The 20920-nt window shown below is 45.5% G+C and overlaps 1 protein-coding gene across 2 annotated transcripts in view; it reads left to right on the top strand.

The window, feature by feature from the left end:
* Positions 1–20920, top strand: part of STAB2 (stabilin 2) — a 168906-nt gene that overhangs the window by 68508 nt on the left and 79478 nt on the right. For both annotated transcript variants that reach the window (XM_033220865.1, XM_033220866.1), the window contains exons 19-27: positions 1035–1097; positions 3415–3501; positions 4314–4400; positions 5475–5586; positions 8964–9144; positions 10952–11045; positions 12472–12630; positions 18190–18285; positions 19955–20050. In XM_033220865.1, coding sequence (XP_033076756.1) covers positions 1035–1097; positions 3415–3501; positions 4314–4400; positions 5475–5586; positions 8964–9144; positions 10952–11045; positions 12472–12630; positions 18190–18285; positions 19955–20050 — 975 coding nt within the window. The remainder of the gene's footprint in view (positions 1–1034; positions 1098–3414; positions 3502–4313; positions 4401–5474; positions 5587–8963; positions 9145–10951; positions 11046–12471; positions 12631–18189; positions 18286–19954; positions 20051–20920) is intronic.

Genomic DNA, 20920 nt, shown 5'->3' with positions numbered 1-20920 from the left:
CTCAGTGTTTACCAGGCTGAATCCATAGCTGCCTTTGGCCATGTATGTTTGAATTTTAGAGGCTTAATAACAACACTCTATACTAGTTATGGTCCCTGCAAGAAAAGAATCCATCTGAGATGGTCCAAACGAAGAGACTCTGATGAAGGAGCTACTGCAGAGGTGTGGACAGGGCTAAGGAAACAAATAAGTTTTGCTAGAGCTTTGAGGGAGAAGCAAGAAACCATTGCCACTAGGGATCAAAGAGCCCAGGGGCAGGACGTAGAGTTACCTGAACCCAGTGAGAGCAGGAAGCATGGAAGAGGTGACCTCCATCAGGAACTATAGGGATAGTGCCAAAGCAGAGAGGGAGCAGGGATGAAATCCTTGACCTTGTTGTCCTCCTACCCACCAAAATCCTGCTAGTGACTTATATTGGCCAACACCAGTCAGAAGCTGGCAAGGAGCTTGGGAGAACATCCTTCACAGTCTACCTTCTGTGGCACAGAGCCAGATGGAGAAGGTCAAAGAGGATCTGGAGAGATTGGAGGCACACACCCAATTCCATCACCCCTGAGCCAGTAGAGGAGAATCCAGGAGACTGAAAGGCAGAGATTCCGTGTTCAGCTATATTGCTGCTAAGCTAATTGGAGGACATGGCCTTAAGTCTGTAATCAAAACTAATACTTCATCCCTAGCACAAGTGAATGACTGCAATGTCCCCTCAGGGGCAGGTGCCTCCCTGCATGCAGAGAATTGATCAGAAGCTATAGCGTGTGGACAGACTGGCTCTGAAAGAAGTAAAGAAAGGGGCTGCTCTGAGCAGGCTCAGTTTTCTCTCCCAAACTCCTCCCACCCACCCCCACCCCCACCCCCAGCACTGACTTCACTGCTTCTCCCCAGGGTTGAGTTGATGGGAGGTGGGCAGTGGGTAGAGAGGCCAGGATCATGGCTCAGTGGGGTTTCCTTCACAGGGAGGGAAGCATGAGGGAGGACCATCGCCACTGCTTCCTCTCATAGGGACACCTGCACTGACCTCTTGTCTCCCCCTCCAGGGCACTTGTGTGAGCTGTTCTCTGGTGTACTGGAGCAGATGTCCTGCTAACTCTGAGCCCACAGTGAGTGTGACAGTTTCTCGAAAGCACAGATCACCGAAGCAGCCCCACTGGTGTGGTTTCTCAACCTATCTACCCTCCTTCTTTAGAAGATATTAATTGCAACTGGGGCAATATAAGATGGGTTTTTAGCCTACTATATGGGGAATGGTAGAAAGAGATCCCACAGGCCTGTGTTTGAATCCTTGTTCATTGACCCTAGAGAAGTTGTTGAACCTTCTTACTCTTTCTTCATCTGTAAATGATAATAACAAAAAGATTCACATAGATAAAAACCCAAGCATAATACCTAAATCAAGTAGGCACTCAGTTCCTCTCTACTTTTTCCCTTTTAGGACTATAATATTATAGATGTCGACTTTTGGGTGGTACTGGCATATTGTGCAGAACCGTCTGTAAACAAGGCCTAATATTTGTTCTTCCCAAGCACTCTTCTGCAGAGACATGCAAGAAATAACAAGGAAATAATACTGGGACTATCAAAAATTTCCAAGTTTAATTGAATTCTATACACATTTGTTGAGGATTGATCATATATCAGACACAGTGCTTGGTTCCAGAGGCATGAGGATGAATAAAAAATCGTTTTATTTTGCTTTTATCTGAGAAGCTCCATCTAAAAGGGAAAACAGACAGTTGTGCAACGATCTATCATTCATACGCCAAGCACTCTGTTGGTAGTAAAAAGTGAAGTGTTCTAAGGCAAAAATGATGATAGAAATTTTTGCCTATAAGTTTATCATAAGAAAGAACTTACAACCAGAAGTGGCATTAAACACTAGAATGGATCACTAGGGAAGGTTATGAGCTCTTTAATGTGATTCTATTATGAAGTATTTAGTAAAGCAAAACATTAAAATTAAATAGGTGCAGGTGTTCAGATATTTATTTTGCTTAACGAAGCCATTACCCCTGAGTCCTCCAGGATGCTGTCAACCAGGGAATGTGAGAGGGAGGAGAAAAGGAAATTGTGTTGGCTGGTGTCACGGTGATTGCTGTGTGCCAGACATTGTTCTAAATGCTTTATGCAGCAGCCCCACAAGGTAGGTATATTATCACCATAACCAATGTATGATTGGGGCACTAAGGCAAGGAAACACAAACTACCTTATACAAGGTCACACAGCTGACGTGGCAGAACCATGATTTATTCTGCTCTGCATGTTTAATCACCATTCTAGATTATTTCAGCCCAGGGAAAGAGAAGGAAGAGGGAAAAGAAAGGGAAATTAGACACATAGGTAGGAGCCAAAAGGAGCCCTCAAATTACCCCTCCCGGGAATCCTGTGACCTACACCTGGTCAATTATCCTGAGATCCCCTACAAAAGGACTATAGTGCTCCTTCCCCAGTGCCCTAGAATTCCTTCATGTAGCTAATATTTTAGGATTGTATAGCCTAGGAAATTCTCATTGCTCTCTTCTTGAGCAAGAGCCTAAGATGAAGGGGTAAGCTTGACGTCAACAATTATCTAAAACAAAATTTCAACCAGAGACTAAATTCTTGTGGCAAAACTTGAAATCAGCATTATTGTCTCATCAATATTTTCTTGATATTTTATAGATTAGGCAGCTGAGACCCATGGAGGCTACATGACTGTCATCCTAAAGTCTCTACATGATAAGACCCATTTTCTAGACCTTATACTTACCATCAGTGTTTCTTGGAAAAAATTATTTAACCTGTCTGGGCCTCAGTTTCCTTATCTATAAAAAATGGCATGAAAAACATCCACATAGAACTGAAGATTGAGGAATTCATCTGTGCAATGTGTCTGGCCCATAAATGGTTCTCAGTAAACATCAGTTCTAGATAATTATGAGTGGGCATCGTTGATTAGAGAATGGAAGGATGCATGTAAATGCATCTCCTAAGAGAAAAACTCAGACTATCACTATTTCACTATTTTGTTTGGCAAACCTTTCAGTGAAGTGTAGATAGACCCTTTGGGGGCTCCAAAATGTCTCTATAGGAGATCTTAGGGATGGCTGTAGATCGGAAGGGGAGACTAGACTACATCTAGAATGAACAGAAAATATTTTCTGCTTAGAGACATCTGCTGTGGCATGAAAGAGGGAATACATATCTGTGGGCCATGGATGGTGCAAACTCTGGCCTGTATTCCACCAACAAGGGAACAGGCCTAAAAAAGGGTGCCCAAGCTCTGATGTAGACCCAGGTCTGCTGGTGTGGTCCAGCACTCTCTCCTGACGTCAGTGGTGAAACGGAAGTAGAATGGCAAGTGTCTGCAGAGGGTGTGCAGTGCCTGGAGGACCTAAACATGCTGACTGCCATGCTTTCCCTCCTTGGCTTTCTCCCAGGCACTCTTCACACACAGATGTGTCTACAGTGGCAGGTTTGGGAGCCTGAAGAGCGGCTGTGCCCGGTACTGCAATGCCACCGTGAAGGTGAGGAGTGCGTGGCCAAGGCCCAGTCTAGGCCAGTAGGGCCAGGCAGCTCCAGGGCCATGCTCTTGGGTCCTAGGGTCCATATGGTCACAGGTGGCCCATGCTTGGTGTTGTCTTCCCGCAGAGGAATCAAAGGTAGATTCTTCATATGGTGGCCAGACTCTCCCCTTCCCTGCATCACAGCCTCCCATGGTTCACTACCCTCTTAACACAGATCACACTCTTGATGCTTCCCCACGTGGCCCACCCTTTGCCTGTGGCTCTGACCTGCCTCTCACTCCCATTCCCACCTCACAGCATGCACACTTGCCATTCCCTCCCTCTGAATGCTCTTCCAGATTTCCCTGAGGCTAACTCATCTTCAGTGTCTCCATTAACCAGCCCTGTCACCACCAATCTACAGTGGTCTCCCTAGTACCCACCTGACTTCTGGCCTTACCTGACATCACTGGATGATAATACTTTCTTTTCCCAACACTCACCATTCTCTGAAATGATCTTGTTTCCCTATTTTTAAAATTCATACATTGACTCTTCCCCGACTTAGAAGGTTGGCTCCACAAGTGTGAGCCTCCCTCTGTCCATCTGCACAGTGTTAGAGCCAGTCCTGCACCCGCGGGAGGGGGCTCAGTAGAGCTATGGTGACCAGATGACTGAGCACTAGCCATGCCATCAACTGCCAAAGAAAAGGACAACCTCATAAGGAGAGGCGAATACGGTTTAGTATAATAATGAAAATTAAAATGCATCCCCTTTGAGGAATTGGTGCTCTGCTTGGGGTTTCAAAGGGCAGCACACATTTTGTTTTTCAGATTCCAAAGTGCTGCAAAGGCTTCTATGGACCCGACTGCAACCAGTGTCCAGGAGGCTTCGCAAATCCATGCTCGGGAAATGGACAGGTGAATACTGAAGACTGGCCTTCCATAAGTCAAATCGAACAATAATTTTTAAAACTTCTAAACCAAAATATGATACAATGCCGGCTACTCTTCCCAGGAAGCAAAAGAAATGGCCCCTTACTAAAAGAACAGCAGGTGTCTGCAGTAGAAGGAATCTGGGTCTGGGATGGGGGATGGCGGAGAGAGATTCCGGTCATGTTGCCTCTCGTCTCTGCTTCTCTATTGCGGGCTGCAGGACCTTGGGTAACTCAACAGGGATCTCTGGGCCTCATATTCCTCCTGTGGGAGGTATCAGGGTTGACCTGCATTGATCTTCAAGATTCCTTCCAGAACTAAGATTTTATGATAGTTAAAAAATAGTTCTGCCTCGTAATTGCTTTTTTGAACCTATGAGCAAAACCTAGTGAAATGTAACAGCCAAAACTTAACTCATCTAGCTTGGAGGCAAAAGTAGCTGTGGTTCATACGGGGAAATTATACATCTATGCATTTAATAAACCCGCCTCTAAAACATGGCTACATGGCTTCTTCAAGGGGAAAGTACAGCCGTGAGTGGGGACACCATGCAGACAAGGAGAATAGGGAAAGGCCAGTACTAATGACTGTGGCCAGGGGTTAAAAGGCCCCACACCCAGCGCTGATGTCAATCAGCACACATGACTTTGCCAGGGTTAGGAAGGTGGGAAGCAAACACTTTTATCACTGAAGAGAGAAAACACTGCAGTTTGGAGTCACAGAGCTGAGCAGGTGAGACTGTAAAGACAAGCCAGTCACTCATTCCGGAGGCCCCTGTCTTATCACTTATCCCTTAAGCATTGTTGAAAGGTTCCCAGTTCAGCATTGTGATGCCCCCTTGAGTGACTTCCCTTAAAGTTCTAAATCCCAGATCGGATTCCCAAGCTCGGCACTGCTTTAGCAGCCTCCCTGATATCACATGACTCCACTTTCCACAAGGAGTCCCAGAGGGTCATGTCAAGTGGGATTTAATCTGAAGTCAAAGAAGTCAGGCCATGAAATGAAAACACCTGAGAAGTACGTGTCCTAATGGCCCCCGGGCCGTGCCTTTGCTCCCAGTGTGCAGATAGCCTCGCTGGCAACGGGACGTGCATCTGCGAGGAGGGCTTCCAAGGCTCCCAGTGTCAGTTCTGCTCTGATCCCAATAAATACGGACCTCGGTGTAACAAAAGTAAGTGGCACTTCCAGAGCTTCCTTCCACTCCTAAGCATGGCTCCCTCTCACACTGCAGCAGGCTACTGGTACAAGGCTGGTGTCTGAGGACCCCTTTGCTTGGGGTACGCCATCATCACAGAGCATTCATTAAGCTTTGGTTCTCAAACTGGAGCGTGTGTCAGAGGGCTAATCCCCAACTCTGCAGGTGAGCCCCACCTGCAGAATTTCTGATTCAGTAGGCCCCAGTGGGTCTTCAGAATTTGCATTGCTAACAAGTTCCCGGGGCAGGGGCACCAACACTGCTGGTCTGCAAAGCACATTTTAAAGACCACTCTCCAAAGGTTTCTCCACATTCTTGAAGTGATAGTGGGCTCTGTATCAAGAAACAAACTCAGGCCAGACACAGTGGCTCACACCTGTAATCCCAGCACTTTGGGAGGCTGAGGTGGGTGGATCACTTGAGGTCAGGAGTTTGAGACCAGCCTGACCAACACAGCAAAACCCCATCTCTGCTAAAAACACAAAAATTAGCCGGGCGTGATGGCAGGTGCCTGTAATCCCAGCTACTCGGGAGGCTGAGGCAGGAGAGCAGTTTAACCCAGGAGGCAGAGGTTGCAGTGAGCCGAGACTGAGCCACTGCCCTCCAGCCTGGGTGACAGTGAGATTCTGTCTCAAAAAAAAAAAAGAATCAAATTCACTCCCTACCTTTCAGGCAGACCCCTTCCATCAACTCCTTTATTTCTAAGGCCTGTGGCCTTGGGCAAGTTACTATACTTCTCTAGGCTTCAGTTTCTTCATCTGTAAAATGGGGATGATAATAATAGCAAGTACCTTTTAAGGTTAGTGCAACTTATAAATGGAAAGCACTTGCCTTAGAACCACGCCTAGTACAAAACATGTGCCACAAATACTATCTCACTATTATTTATTATTGTTGGTGCTGTTAGTCTAAGTACAGTGACATAAATATCAAGAAGCTTGTAGAACATGTAGAAAGTTCCATAAAAGGCATTGAAAAAAATGAAGTTATGCAACCTCAGAAAATTCATTCTGTTCTTTAAAATGACATCCTGTGTATATTTAAATAAACATATATTTTTTGACGTATTTCTCAGCTAACAGCTCGTTGTAGAGTCAGACCAACCTGAAGTCCCCATGCTCCAGCCTACCAGCCGTCTGATCTCAGAAAAAGGCTATTTCTTCACCTATAAAATGAAGATAATAGTGGTACCTACATTATAGGTTGCTGACAGGATTAAATTAGACCATAATTTGGGGCTTTTAGCACAGAGTTTACACTGAGCAAGTCATCAATAAGCAAAGCTGCTACTCTTACTATTGCTACTAACTCCGTGCATTTGTTAGGAAATACCCAACTCTTCCGCTCTCCTACCTTATTTGGTCTTCACAGATAACTCTCAGGATGGATGGGAAAGCAGAGCACAGCAGGGTCGAGTCCTTTCCAATGTTCTTTTTGCCAAATTAGATTTCCATATTAGAGGAAGAAAAAACATCAGGGTTTATCCCAAGGCCTGATGATGTTGGCATTTGTCTGAGGCCAGCCGGGCAGGACAGCAAGGCTGGGATGGGTGGGGGGCTTCCAGCTGTCACACCTCTCATTCCAGGGCTATGGCGGCACACAGTCTCACACAGGGGTCTCCTTCGTTGCAAATGAAGCGCTGACTTCCCTAAAATTGTATACAAATTCTTTTTGGTTTTAAATCCGGCTGTGGTTTTCCATCCCTGCTCACTTGTGTTGGTCTTCTCTTTCCTGGATGTTGGCTCCAAGCACCCACACGAATTCCTCTCCCATGGGTCCTGGCTAAATTCCAGATTCCTTTATTTCCGATCATTTTCCAACTCCCCCCAATCCTTGCCAGGTGCCTCTGAAAATCTCCATGTCCTTCTTTCCACTTTCACATGCATAGGAACCTGAGTCTGATGAGGCGGCCCGCGTTACAATTTTTAAATACCTACAAGTGAAAGCAAATTCAGCAGCTAAGGTTTAAAATGAGAGCAGTGATATGGAAATGCTAGTTCATGTAATGATCTACGGTGTTTACACAGTCACGAACAGAAATGGACTTTGAATCCCGGTTTAAGTTTCTGCCTGGGAATTTAGCAGCAAGTCGGGCAGTCTGCTTCCTCTCTCTGGGCCTCAGCTTCCTCATCTGAAAAATGGGGGTTATAAAAGTACCTACCTGCGGCCGGGCGCGGTGGCTCAAGCCTGTAATCCCAGCACTTTGGGAGGCCGAGACGGGTGGATCACGAGGTCAGGAGATCGAGACCATCCTGGCTAACACGGTGAAACCCCGTCTCTACTAAAAAAATACAAAAAACTAGCCGGGCGAGGTGGCGGGCGCCTGTAGTCCCAGCTACTCGGAGGCTGAGGCAGGAGAATGGTGTAAACCCGGGAGGCGGAGCTTGCAGTGAGCTGATATCCGGCCACTGCACTCCAGCCTGGGCGGCAGAGCAAGACTCCATCTCAAAAAAAAAAAAAAAAAAAGTACCTACCTGCTGGGCCTGGTGACTATGGTGCATGTGGAAGGCTGACCCGGTGCCTTAAATGGAGTCAGTGCCTACTGGTTATCATTGGTTTGCTGTGACAGAGTGAAAAACAAAAACATTAGCTACGTATCAGGAGCCCTGCCAGCATGGGAAATCACTTCTATTTATTCCAGAATATCTTCATGAAAGGTGAGAAGTTTCCAGGCTAAACTTTCCAACCAGGAAGTAGTTGAAAATGGAGTTCCTTGGCCTCTTTCGAAGTGTCACATCCTCTTTCCCACACCCCACACACATAGAGATAAAAAGGAGTTTTTTCTTTTGTTTTGTTTTGTTTTGTTTTTGAGACAGGGTCTCACTCTGTTGACCAGGCTGGGGTGTAGAGGTGCAGTCATAGCTCACTGCAGCTTCAAACTCCCAGGCTCAAGTGATCTTCCCACCTCTCAGCCTCTCCAGTAACGGGGACCACAAGCACACACCATCATGCCCGGCTAATTTTTGTATTTTTTGTAGAGACTGGGTTTCGCCATGTTGCCCAGGCTGGTCTCAAACTCCTGGGCTCAAGCAGTCCTCCCACGTCAGCCTCCCGGTGTGCTGGGATTACAGGCATAAGTCACCATGCTCAGTCGTAAATGAGTTCTGAGACCAAGTTCTTCCCCTCCTGGGTGGGACAAGCAAGCTCTCCAGGGCTGTCCCAGGCACTCTGAGAACACTTGAGACTCCAAGAAATAGCCGCCTGAGTCTTCCCCCGGCTCAGCACCCAGACTCTGCTTTGACAAGAGTGAGTGGGGGGTGAGAAGAGGTGGTCCCTGTAGTCCAGGGTGCTCTGCCTCAGTGCTCGGCTTGTCCCCAACGCCTGGATGGATGTCCCTCCTCCTCCTCTTTCAGAATGCCTGTGCGTTCATGGAACATGCGATAACAGGATAGACAGCGATGGGGCCTGCCTCACCGGCACATGCAGAGGTGGCTCTGCCGGGAGACTCTGTGATAAGCAGACCTCAGCCTGTGGGCCCTACGTGCAGTTCTGTCACATCCACGCCACCTGTGAATACAGCAATGGGACAGCCAGGTAGGTCTGTGAGGGGATGGCCCTTAGTGACACTAAGTCACTGTGTTAGCTGTAGACAGAACCAACCCATATCTGAACTCTGAACTGAGGCCTGTTGCCTCCAGCTAATAGTGTGGTGTTTGTGAAAAGGACCTCAGTCTGAGCTGGGTTTCAATTGCAGCACTCCCCGCTTTGAAACTTACCAGCTGTGTGACTGTGGGCAAGGTACTTAACCTCTCTGAACCTCACTTTCCTCAACAGTACAGTGAGGGTGATGATACCTACCAAGCAGGCCAGTTGTGGAGATTAGCAGAACTGAATGCAAAATCATCTAGCACCAGAGCTAGCACATCAAAGATGTTCCATCATGGAAACCATAATTATTATCACCACGTACGTGAAAGAAATGAAGATTTGTCCACCAACTTTCCAATCTTTGAAGACACCTTTGCTTTAAGGCTGTTAATGATTTCTCCCCTGTTAAAGGCATCTTGCAGGAAATTGGGTCTTTAACCAATAGGTTGCCATTTGTTTCCTTGATACTGTCTAGCATTCTGCAGTGGGTTTGAGGGAGAAAATGCCAGAGGAAATGTACCTCTCTGGAAATATCTAGCTCCAAGGCAGTAACCACCTAAAATATCCTGGGAAATGCAGAGGGTGTCTGGAATTCTTGGTCCTCTTCTTGCACTGCTTTTCTTAATTTCTTAAATTTTATTTTATGTAGTTATTTGTTTTGGTCTGCCTCTCCCACCAGACTGCAGGCTATGAGACAAGAGACTGTTTTTCCACGGTTGTGCAATAGAAATGCCTTTTCCTAAGGAGTTAGGGTCTATATCAGCCCATAAGGCAAAACCACATGTAATCAAAATTACCCCCGAAACCTATTAAATCGTCCGCCAAGGACTGTCGGTGTGGGTCTGTACGAACTATGTTGCCTTAGGTAAATCAAACACGATTGGAACAGATCAACCTATTTCTTCATTTGGACACCAGATAATGTATTTTGTTCCTCTAGGAAACTTGATACATGAAATATATATTTTTTTTAATTTTTGTAAGGCATAGATGACTGAATTTGCAGTAGGACGTGGCGGTACAATGTCCCCAGCATCTATCATAGGGCACTCAATCAATATTGGTTGAACAGATGAATAAATGGGCCACCTTTAATAGTAAAAGTATCATCACGGAACATTTTGAGAGGAGCGTCTGGAAAGGTTATGGGTCAAAAAACCAAGTCAGCTCACAGAAGAGGCACTTGACAATGTGGTGTTGGGGGGAAAACCTCCGAGGAGCCAGAGAAGAGGAAAGGAGAAGTCTCACCTGATTGTCATTTTCAAATATTTTAAGAGCTGTTGTATAGAAGACAGTAGAGCTCTTCTTTGCTGAACCAGAGGTAATAACTAGTATTGAGCAGGAAGAGTTATAAAGAGGCAGGTTCTGGTAAAATAAGAGCAGGTGTCAGGTGTTGAGCCTTATGATCTGCAAGTGCTCTGCTAAATGCTTGGTGTGCATTCGCTAATCTAACCTTCAGCCTTATATGGGAGGTATTAGGCCCATTTTCCTCATGAGAAATAAGATCTCTCCGTTGTTAAGGGACTCGTGCAGAGTCACACAACTGCTAAGAAGTGGGCGGGCTTCATTTCCACCCAGGTGTATCTGATTGCAGACCCCAGAAGTACCCCGACCACATTTGAGCACTGGCTTCCTCCACAGGAGCAAACGATGGAGCCATTCGGCCAGGAACTGGCTCATCTCTAGCTGGCTGGCTCTCTTCTGGGTCATTGGTGCTTATTCTGGGGCTGATTTTGCACACTCTCCTTTGCAGTTGTGTTTGCAAAGCAGGATATGAAGGAGATGGAACTGTATGTTCTGAGATGGACCCTTGCACAGGACTAACTCCAGGAGGCTGTAGCCGCAATGTGAGTACTGGTCTTCATTTCCAACCTGCCTGGTTTCTTTATTTGTTGAGACAGAGTCTCACTCTGTCACCCAGGCTGGAGTGCAATGGCACAATCTTGGCTCACTACAACCTCCGCCTCCTGGGTTCAAGTGATTCTCCTGCCTCAGCCTCCCGAGTAGCTGGGATTACAGGGGCATGCCATCACCCCTGGCTACTTTTTGTATTTTTAGTAGAGATGGGGTTTCACCATGTTGGTCAGGCTGGTCTCAAACTCCTGACCTCATGATCCGCCCACCTCGGCCTCCCAAAGTGCTGGGATTACAGGCGTGAGCCACCGCACCCAGCCCTGCCTGGCTTCTTGTTGGCTTTTTTCAGTTGGTTGGTTGGGTTTTTTAGGAAATCCTGAGGAAAGACATTCCACAGGTCAGTGTCTGATGACTTTTCATATGTGTGAAGCATTTGTGTTTAAACCTTGAATTTTTATTTTATTTTGACACAGGGTCTCACTCTCTTACCCAGGCTGGAGCACAGTGGTGTAATCATAGCTCACTGCCGCCTCGAACTCCTGGGCTCAAGTGATCATTTCACTGATTAGGAAACTGGGATCTGGGGGAGTCAAGTGACTAAGTTCTGTTGTTGGTAGGGGTATAACTAGAACCTACCATTGCTTTCACTAATTCCCTTCAATTATTGCCACCCCTACCCTACCCTAGTCACCTTCATTCCTTACCTATGGTTTAGTAACTGGTTTCTTTACTTCCTCTTACCCACAGTGCATTCTCCACTCACAGCCAGAGTGGCTTGAAGTGAATCAGATCATGTTTTTCCCAGATTTAAGCCCCTTCCATAATTTCCTCTAGCTCTGAGGATAAAATCTAGATGAAACCACCTGACCCCAGCCTACAGATTCCTTTGATTCCCTTTGAATAAGCCCCATCCCAACCCCATCCCCCTCAGCCTCATCTCAACACCATATCTTGTACCCCTCTCTCCTTCTCATTCTGTCCTCCAGCCTCCTGGCAAGGCTCCTCTTGAGAGGCCCAGGAGCTGATATCGTGGAGCTTGGGTTCCCACATTATACAGACCTGGGTTCATGCCTTTTTATAGCTGCATGACCTTGGGCAACACCTGTTTCCTTAGCTATAAAATAGAGATAACAATACTTTCCTCAAGATGATGGTTTACACCTGCAAAACAATATAAACAGTCCCTGGCTTAATAACTAACACAGTGATGTTAGTGGCCATAAGCTGGCCAGCTCCAAGCAATTTTGTTCTTTAAATTACCTAATCTTTTCATGAATCTCAATGTAAATTAAGCATTTCCACCTCACTCAATGCAAATATGTGCTTCTGGAACATATGTCTGGAAACTCTCTCTTACTTTTGGAATCATGTGGCTGGGCTGAGGATTCAGAGGCTTTGCTTTTTCTTTTCCTCCTGCAGGCAGAATGCATCAAAACTGGCACGGGCACCCACACCTGCGTGTGTCAGCAGGGCTGGACAGGGAATGGGAGAGACTGCTTGGAGATCAATAACTGCCTGCTGCCCAGTGCAGGCGGCTGCCACGACAACGCAACCTGTTTGTACGTGGGTCCCGGGCAGGTAGGTTGGATGTCATGGGAGCAAAGAGAAAGCAGGAATCATGCAGTGACTTTTCTTTCCCCTCAGGACAGAAGTACTTTGGCTAGAACTTACTGCAGCTTTTTTCAATCATTCGTGGCAGTGAACACGGGTTCATTGCCACAACAAACCTATGATGTATTATTGTCTCATCTTATAGAAAAGGAAACTGAGGCAACGAGAAGCTAGTTGCATAAATCATAGAAAATAAATAATAGTGCAAGATTTGCACCCAGTGTGACTCCAGGGCTGCCCTCTTAGTCACCATCCTGGACCAACCTTATATTTCTATAGCTCTGTAGCATATTGATCACTTTCACTCACTGTCATTTAATAGAGAACGAGGCAGAGAAGGCTACTGCTTAAAAATTAATCAGCTCCAGGGGAGGGGCTACCAACTAAACTAGGATTCTGGCAATGAGAAAACAGGCAACTGATAAGGCTCCCTCCCCCCACCCATCCCCACCTGCTTCCACCCCTTTCCACAGGTAGGACCCACAGTGTGTTTATAATACAAGGCTAAGGAGGTCAGAACACATGGAAGATGGGAACAGGGATTTGAAATCAACCCCCTTATCTTTTGAATCTTGATACAGTTTCTCACTTTTATGTTTTAGGCTGAACTTTTTTAAAGACCTACAAATTATTTTCTGCTCTTTGAGAAATGTATTTCTTCCCATGATGAGGGCTCTGCCTGAGGAAAGCCTAACCTTGCTCAGCATATCTCCCACTTGACCCCAAGCCTTTTGGTTCTCAAACCTCTCATTTCTGTGCACAAGTTAATAATCAGAGAAACACGGAGCTTGAGTGGAACTTGATGAGATAGTAAAGCCCACCTCCTACCTTCCCTTTCCTTCATGGAGGAATTTACCCAGACAAATGGAGATCTGCCCTATTTAAAAATATCCAAGAAGGAAGTTTTTAGGGCTTCCCTCTGTGGCTTCAGGCATCATTCCCATTCACTTCGCCATTCTGCTAGGAATGAGTGATGGAACATCGTTCCTGTGGGCCAGTGCTGGGCTGGACACTTGTGCAGAGACAGTCAGAAGTGTTGGAACTCCTCTGGGAGCTCCTAACTACCAAAGTTAGTGATCTGTACAGTTAGTCTCTTTCCAAAGAGACCCCCACAGGGGGTTAAAAGGTGGTCAACATGGGCCAGGCACTGTGGCTTACACTTGTAATCCCAGCACTTTGGGAGGCCAAGGCAGGTGGATCACCTGAGGTCAGGAGTTCGAGACCAGCCTGACCAATATGGGGAAACCCCATCTCTACTAAAATACAAAATTAGCCGGGCATCATGACACGTGCCTGTAATCCCAGCTACTTGGGAGGCTGAGGCAGGAGAATCGCTTGAACCTGAGAGGCGGAGGTTGCAGTGAACTAAGATCGCACCATTGCACTCCAGCCTGCACAACAAAAGCAAAACTCTGTATCAAAAAAAAAAAAAAAGGTGGTCAACATGTTTAGGAGCAAGGGTTAAAAAATTGAACTGCTTGGCTAAGAGCATGGCATGATCTCACCCTAGGCCACCTCCCACTCTTGAAAACTGGTGAGAGATGGAAGTACTACACCCAGGCAAAGCCTCGACATTGACGTCTATTTACAGCTGGGGTTAATTATTTCAATAGGCCACAGAAGGTGCTTCTCAGGGAGTGACAGTTGACAATGGGACAGAGATAGAAAATCTGTGTCAGGGAGAAATCTTTCGGTTATAACAGAAAACTCAATTGTGCACTACTGGTGGAAATGTAAAATGCTACAGCTGCCATGGAAAATAGCACAGCAATTCCCCCCAAAAATTAAAAATAGAATGACCATATGCTCCAGCAATTCCACTTCTGGGTATACACCCAAAAGAATCGAACGCAGGGACTCAAGCAGATATTTGAGCACCCGTATTCATAGCAGCATTATTCACAGTGGTCAAAAGATGAACACAACCCAATGTCCATTGCCAGATTAATGGATAATCAAAACGTGGTATATGTATACAATGGAAGAGCAATCAGCCTTAAAAAGGAAGAAAATGCTGACACATGCTGCAACATGGATGAACCTTGAAGATGTGTTGCTAAGTGAAATAAGCCAGAGACAGAAGGACAAATACTATGTGATTCCACTGCTCTGAGGTTCCTAGAGTAGTCAGATTCAGAGAGACAGAAAGTAGAATGGTGGCTGCCAGGAGCTAGAGTGGGGAGAGGAATGAGGAGTTACTGTGTAACGGGTATGGACTTTCAGTTTGGGAAGATGAAAACAAGTTTGGAGAAGGATGGTGATGATGGTTGTACACAAATATGAATATATTTAGTACACAAGTACACAAATGTGAATATACTTTACATTTTTAAATGGTTAAAGTGATACATTGTCTCATACATATATTTACTTCAATTCTTAAGAAGAAAAAGCTGGTTTAAAAAGGGAATGTTTTGGCCCACGTGACTCTAAAGTCCATATATGGATCTGGCTGCAGGCACAACATGATTCAGGGCTCAGAATGCAGCAAAAGGGTCTGTTTCTTGGCTCAGCTTCTTCCCAGGTTCCTGGGGTGAGGGATGACCTCCAGCCACTCCAACTTATACCATCGGAGTACTTAGTTAAGCAGAATGGAGTACATTTTCTGGTAACTTCCTCCAAAAACCCAGGATTCATTCTTTCATTGACTCAGATCGAGTGCATCCACACCCATCCTCATTTCCTACCACTCCCATCAGCCCTCGTGCCCAATTACAGAAATCCGGCCAGGGGAGGCCCAGGGTGGAAGACGCAGTGATAAGCACAGGCCAAGGCCCTGCACCGCACCCTGGGGTGGAGGAACCAGCCACATTTTATCATGTGGACTGGGAGAGGGGGAGTGATGGTGTCCTCAGAGCCAAATGGTGTGCAGTTTCCAGGAAAAGAGAGAACAGATGCTGGCCAGACAATAAAACAGATGTTCCCATATCTATTCATTTGCTCGTTCATCCAACACTTCTCAAGTGCTTATACCCACTCAGCTACTAAGCTCAGTGATGAGGATAAGAGATTACCGTGGCCAAGGGCCCTCAGCCAGACTTGAAGAAACGAGATCTTGTGCGAGGCGACAGACCTATGTATAACGCTAAAGTGATAAATGTTGTAAAAGTCACATAGGGTAAGTCCCATGGTCTGGTTGTTCCACAGCATTTGAGGGCTGCTTTCCTATTTATCCTTCTGATTTCTCTGACAGCAGAACCTGCTCATGGGTCTGGAGAAAATTAGCTTTAAAATGTGGCTGCAGGAGTCTTAACTGTGAAAAAGCTCACTGCAGTCTTATGTCTTGCCAAGCACTCAGTAAATGATTGCATTCATTTTTGACGCACTTGAGTTGGCAGATTGCACTTGAGAAAAGGGAACAAAATGTCTTGGTGTCTGTATTAGCTTTCTGGGGCTGCCATACAAAGTGCCACAAACTGGGTGGCATAGAACAACAAAAATGTATTGTTTCGCAGCTGTAGAGGCTGGAGGTCTGAGATCAAGCTGTCCTCAGGGTTGGTTCCATCTGACAGCTGTGAAGGAGAAACTGTTCCATTCCTCTCTCCTAATTTCAGGTGCTTTGCTGAAAATCCTTGGTGTTGCTTGGCTTGTGGACACATCACCTTGTTCTCTACCTTCGTGTTCAGATGCTGTTCTCCCTGTGTGTGTATCTGTCTCCAAATTCCACTCCCCCCGCCAACTTTTATTTTATTTATTTATTTATTTTGAGACAGTCTCGCTCTGTCACCCAGGCTGGAGTGCAGTGACACGATCTCAGCTCACTACAATCTCCACCTCCCAGGTTCAGCGATTCTCCTGCCTCAGCCTCCCAAGTAGCTGGGACTACAGGTGCACGTTGCCACGCCCAGCCAATTTTTATATTTTTAGTAGAGACAGGGTTTCACCGCGTTGGCCAGGATGGTCTTGATGTCTTCACTTCATGATCCGCTCACCTCGGCCTCCCAAAGCCCCCTTTCTATTAATATAAGGATACTGGTCTTACTGGATTCAGGGCCCACCCTACTCCAGTATGACCTCATCTTAACTAATTATATCACAACAACCCTATTTCCAAATAAGGTCATATTCTGAGGTACTGGAGGTCAGGACTTCAACAAATGAATTTGGGAATAAGAGGACACAGTTCAGCCTACTATAATATCTGTCTCCTCTCTGCTCTGTCTTCCTTTTTGCAGACAAACTTGAAAAACATCCTGATGGGAAGATGGGAAAAGAGGGGGTTTCTCTTTGTGGTGGTCTATAAGAAACAGAATGGACCAAAAACCCAGGATTCATTCTCTTTCATGGACTCAGATTGAGTGTGTCCACATCCATCCTCTTTCCTGACACTCCCATCAGCCCTTGTGCACAATTATAGAAATCAGGCTGGGGGAGGATCGGGACTTCTCTTATGTCTAGGATTGCCCTCAGCTGGGACTAGTTGGCTTGGAAAGTTTTAGACTTTCCAGATAGGCACAAACCTTAATTACCAGGAATGCTGCTTTAAAAAGATAAACCATGCTGGAGCCAAATGTTTCTAAATTGAACAAAGTGCCTCACAAGCTAGCAATGGCCTCATGTATGCATCTCCACCAAGTGGATACCCCATAGCTTGCTTGACCTTTCTCATTAGGCAGAAAGGCTATCCAATGTGATGCTTTTTAGGGCCCAAGTTCTCTCTGAGACTATCTCCATAGGCCCCTCTGGAGAAAAGAATTCAGGAAGAGGCTGGGCACGGTGGCTCACGCCTATAATCCCAGCATTTTGGGAGGCCGAGGCAGGCAGATCATGAGGTCAGGAATTTGAGACCAGCCTGACCAACATGGTGAAACCTTTTCTGTACTAAAAACACAAAACTTAGCCAGGCGTGGTGGCGTACACCTGTAATCCCAGCTACTTAGGAGGTTGAGGCAGGAGAATCATTTGAACCAAGGAGGCAGAGGTTACAGTGAGCCAAGATCATGCCACTACACTCCAGCCTGGGCAACAGTGAGATTCCATCTCAAAAATAAATTCAGGAAGAGAGTACCAAGAAACTATCATACTGGAAAATGTAATGTAGAATATGGAGATTAGTAACTCTAGAATTTGAAGCATATCAAGCAAAGGCATTAACCTGTTCTCTGGGAGAGCCAAACAGCTTCAGTTTCCATAGGACGTTTCTCAGTGCTGTGTGAGGGCAACACATGGAAGGCACTTGCTTTCAATAATCCCTTGAGGCCGGGCGCGGTGGCTCACGCCTGTAATCCCAGCACTTTGGGAGGCCAAGGCGGGCGGATTAGGAGGTCAGGAGATGGGGACCATCCTGGCTAACACCGTGAAACCCCGTCTCTACTAAAAATATAAAAAATCAGCCGGGCGAGGTGGCGGGCGCCTATAGTCCCAGCTGCTCGGGAGGCTGAGGCAGGAGAATGGCGTGAACCCGGGAGGCGGAGCTTGCAGTGAGCCGGGATCACACCACTGCACTCCAGCCTGGGCTACAGAGCGAGACTCCGTCTCAAAATAATAATAATAATAATCCCCTTGACTCTGTTCTTAAAATTATAGAATGAATGTGAGTGCAAGAAAGGATTTCGAGGAAATGGGATTGACTGTGAACCAGTAACTTCATGCTTGGAACAGACCAGGAAATGTCATCCGTTGGTGAGTTTTTTAACCTTGGTTTTCCTTCAAAAAAAATGCTTGAGAAAGAAAGATTATTTCCTGTCTGGCCTAGTAATGAACAAAATCTCTTACCCCCAAAAGGGAATCTCTAAGCAGAATGTGAGTAGTTATTGCAATTTCTACTTCATTCCAAAGCTTGGAAGAACCAACATATGACTTCCAGGTAAAATGCAGAGTTTCTGGTTAAATTTAAATTTGAAGTAAGTAACAAATAATCCTGAAACACAAGTAAGTCCCAAATATGGCATGGGATAAACTTATACTAAAATTCATTTTTCACCTAAAATTGAAATTTAATGAGTCATTCAATATTTTTATTTACTAAACCTGGCACCTCTAAACCAGCAGTTTAAAGGATACTTTGAGAGGTAACTGGACTTCCATTTCGAATGTCACAATAGAGTTTTACTTAAGTTATCGGTAAAAATGCCCATTCAAGGGTACACGGTGCCTTGTTCTTCAACTTTGAAAGATCAGGCTAAGGCATTAGGGCTGGAGGTGGTTATGCTTTCAAAAGAACATCACTAAGCAGAACATAGGAACCAATGAAGTCTGATGCCTTAATCAGTGTTTGGAGTTCCAAGTAACAGAGTCCATACAGAAAATAAATTTGTTGGGAGGACCCCCAGGGTAGCTCTGGGAATCCAGAGGCAGGAAGTATGGCTAGGCTTCCCAAGAGCCCAGAACCAGAACATATGAAGACAGCAGGATCACCAGAATCTAAGCAGTTTCTTTCCCCCATCCTCTGAGACGATGTGACCTCTCATTTGACTTCCCTCTGTGCATTTTCTTTCTCTCTGCCTCTCTCTTCCCGAACTTGTAGTACTTCTGTGTACATCTTGAGGTAAATGGTTCCCCCATCATCAATGATGCCGTCTAATTTATCAGCACCCCATGTCCCAATTCAAAATAATAGAGGAAAGGATCTAACTGGCCCAACTGGGTCCAGGTACCCACATGTGAGTCAGTCAACTGTGGCCAAGAAGTGGGATTATTATGAACGTAGCTGCCAGGGCCCACCCCTAGTGTGTGTGCAGGGTGGGGCATGGGGGACTAATTCTGGTAGAAGAAAAATAAGGAGGGCGATGCCCCCAAGGTGTCGGTTACCCAAGAATTTTGCAAAGCTGAAGGAGCTCTAACACTCCTGCTTGATTTAAAGCCCAACCAAGCCCTGACATTCCAGATGTGAGTAGCTATTGCAAGTTTCATTCCATTCCAAAACTTGGAAGAATCAACATAGGGTTGCCAGATAAAATGCAGGATACCAGTTGAATGTGAATTTCAGATACACAAGTATGTGTTGAAAAATCTTTCAGCACAAGTATGCCCCAAATATTGCATGGGACAAACGTATACTCAAACTTATCATTTATCTGAAACTCTCATTTAACTGTGCATCCTGTATTTTTTTATTTGCTAAATCTGACAGGGATGAGAATAAATAATTTTTAATTGTAATTAATAGCTGCATCAAACATGCAGACAGGAGACTTTCATTGCAACACTAAAGGGTCTATGGGTTACTTCTACCGTCTTTCAGCCCCAAACTTGCAGTTCTGACCTTAGATGGAGCCTGTTGTCTCATAGATGTAACTCAGGTCTAATGTTTTTGTTGGGGTAACCATTTCTTTCATCTTGGTTTTCTCAGGCAAACTGTCAGTCTACTTCTTCTGGTGTCTGGAGCTGTGTTTGTCAAGAGGGCTATGAAGGAGATGGCTTTCTGTGCTATGGAAACGCAGCAGTGGTAAGTCCTCTATGATGAACTCAATGATAAAGACAACCCTTAAACCTCGTAGCTAAGGTGTTTTTAAAGTGATCTATTGACATATCTTTTGCTGCAGGAGATTTTACATGAAGCAAGCTGTTTCTCGTAAATGACATACATGCTCTGTGGGTCACATGTTTTACATAGGCTGAAGGCAGCTGGCTTCTATTTGGCAGTTTCTGTGTACCAAGCAGTCCTTACTTCTCTTTCTTGATACTCTACCTGCTTACATTCTCAGACTTCCCAAAGGAGCAACTAACTGGCCTCTGCTGGGTTCACTGGGCTCTCCTGTCTGGGCTAACCTTTGCTTACCCCTGCCGTGTGTGTGTGTGTGTGTGTGTGTGTGTGTGTACACGCTTCTGTATGTCAAGCATCTTGCTCAGTCCTTACCATGCAGCAGCACCTCATTTAAATCTCACAACAACCTTCTGCTACTATTATGCCCATTTTACAGGCAGGTAAACTGAGAGGCTTAGCAAAACTTGCCCAACACCCTTCAGTTCCAGAGTGAGGAATCCAGCTGATAGCTCTGATAGCTGTCAAGTGCAGAGCACAAATATTTAACCACCAGTGTAGAACATTCTATCTGTACAGCATGAGCCACACTAAATCAGCATTGCTCCTACATTTTTCTATCTTGACCATAAACTTTTTTTTAATTTAATGAGGTAAAATATATGTATATAATTTACCATCTTTACCATTTTTATGTATATAGTTCAGCGGTAATAAATACATTTATATTCTTTATTTTCCTTTCATCCCCTCCTTCCCCCTTCCCTTCCTGGTTTCTGGTAGCCACCAATCCTCTCTCTGTCTTCATGAGATCCAAGCTTTTAGCTCTTGCAT

The sequence above is a fragment of the Trachypithecus francoisi genome, unplaced genomic scaffold, assembly GCF_009764315.1.
Source record: "Trachypithecus francoisi isolate TF-2019V2 unplaced genomic scaffold, Tfra_2.0 Lachesis_group11, whole genome shotgun sequence".
NCBI lineage: Eukaryota > Metazoa > Chordata > Mammalia > Primates > Cercopithecidae > Trachypithecus > Trachypithecus francoisi.
This window is presented reverse-complemented; position numbering and strand designations above follow the sequence as displayed.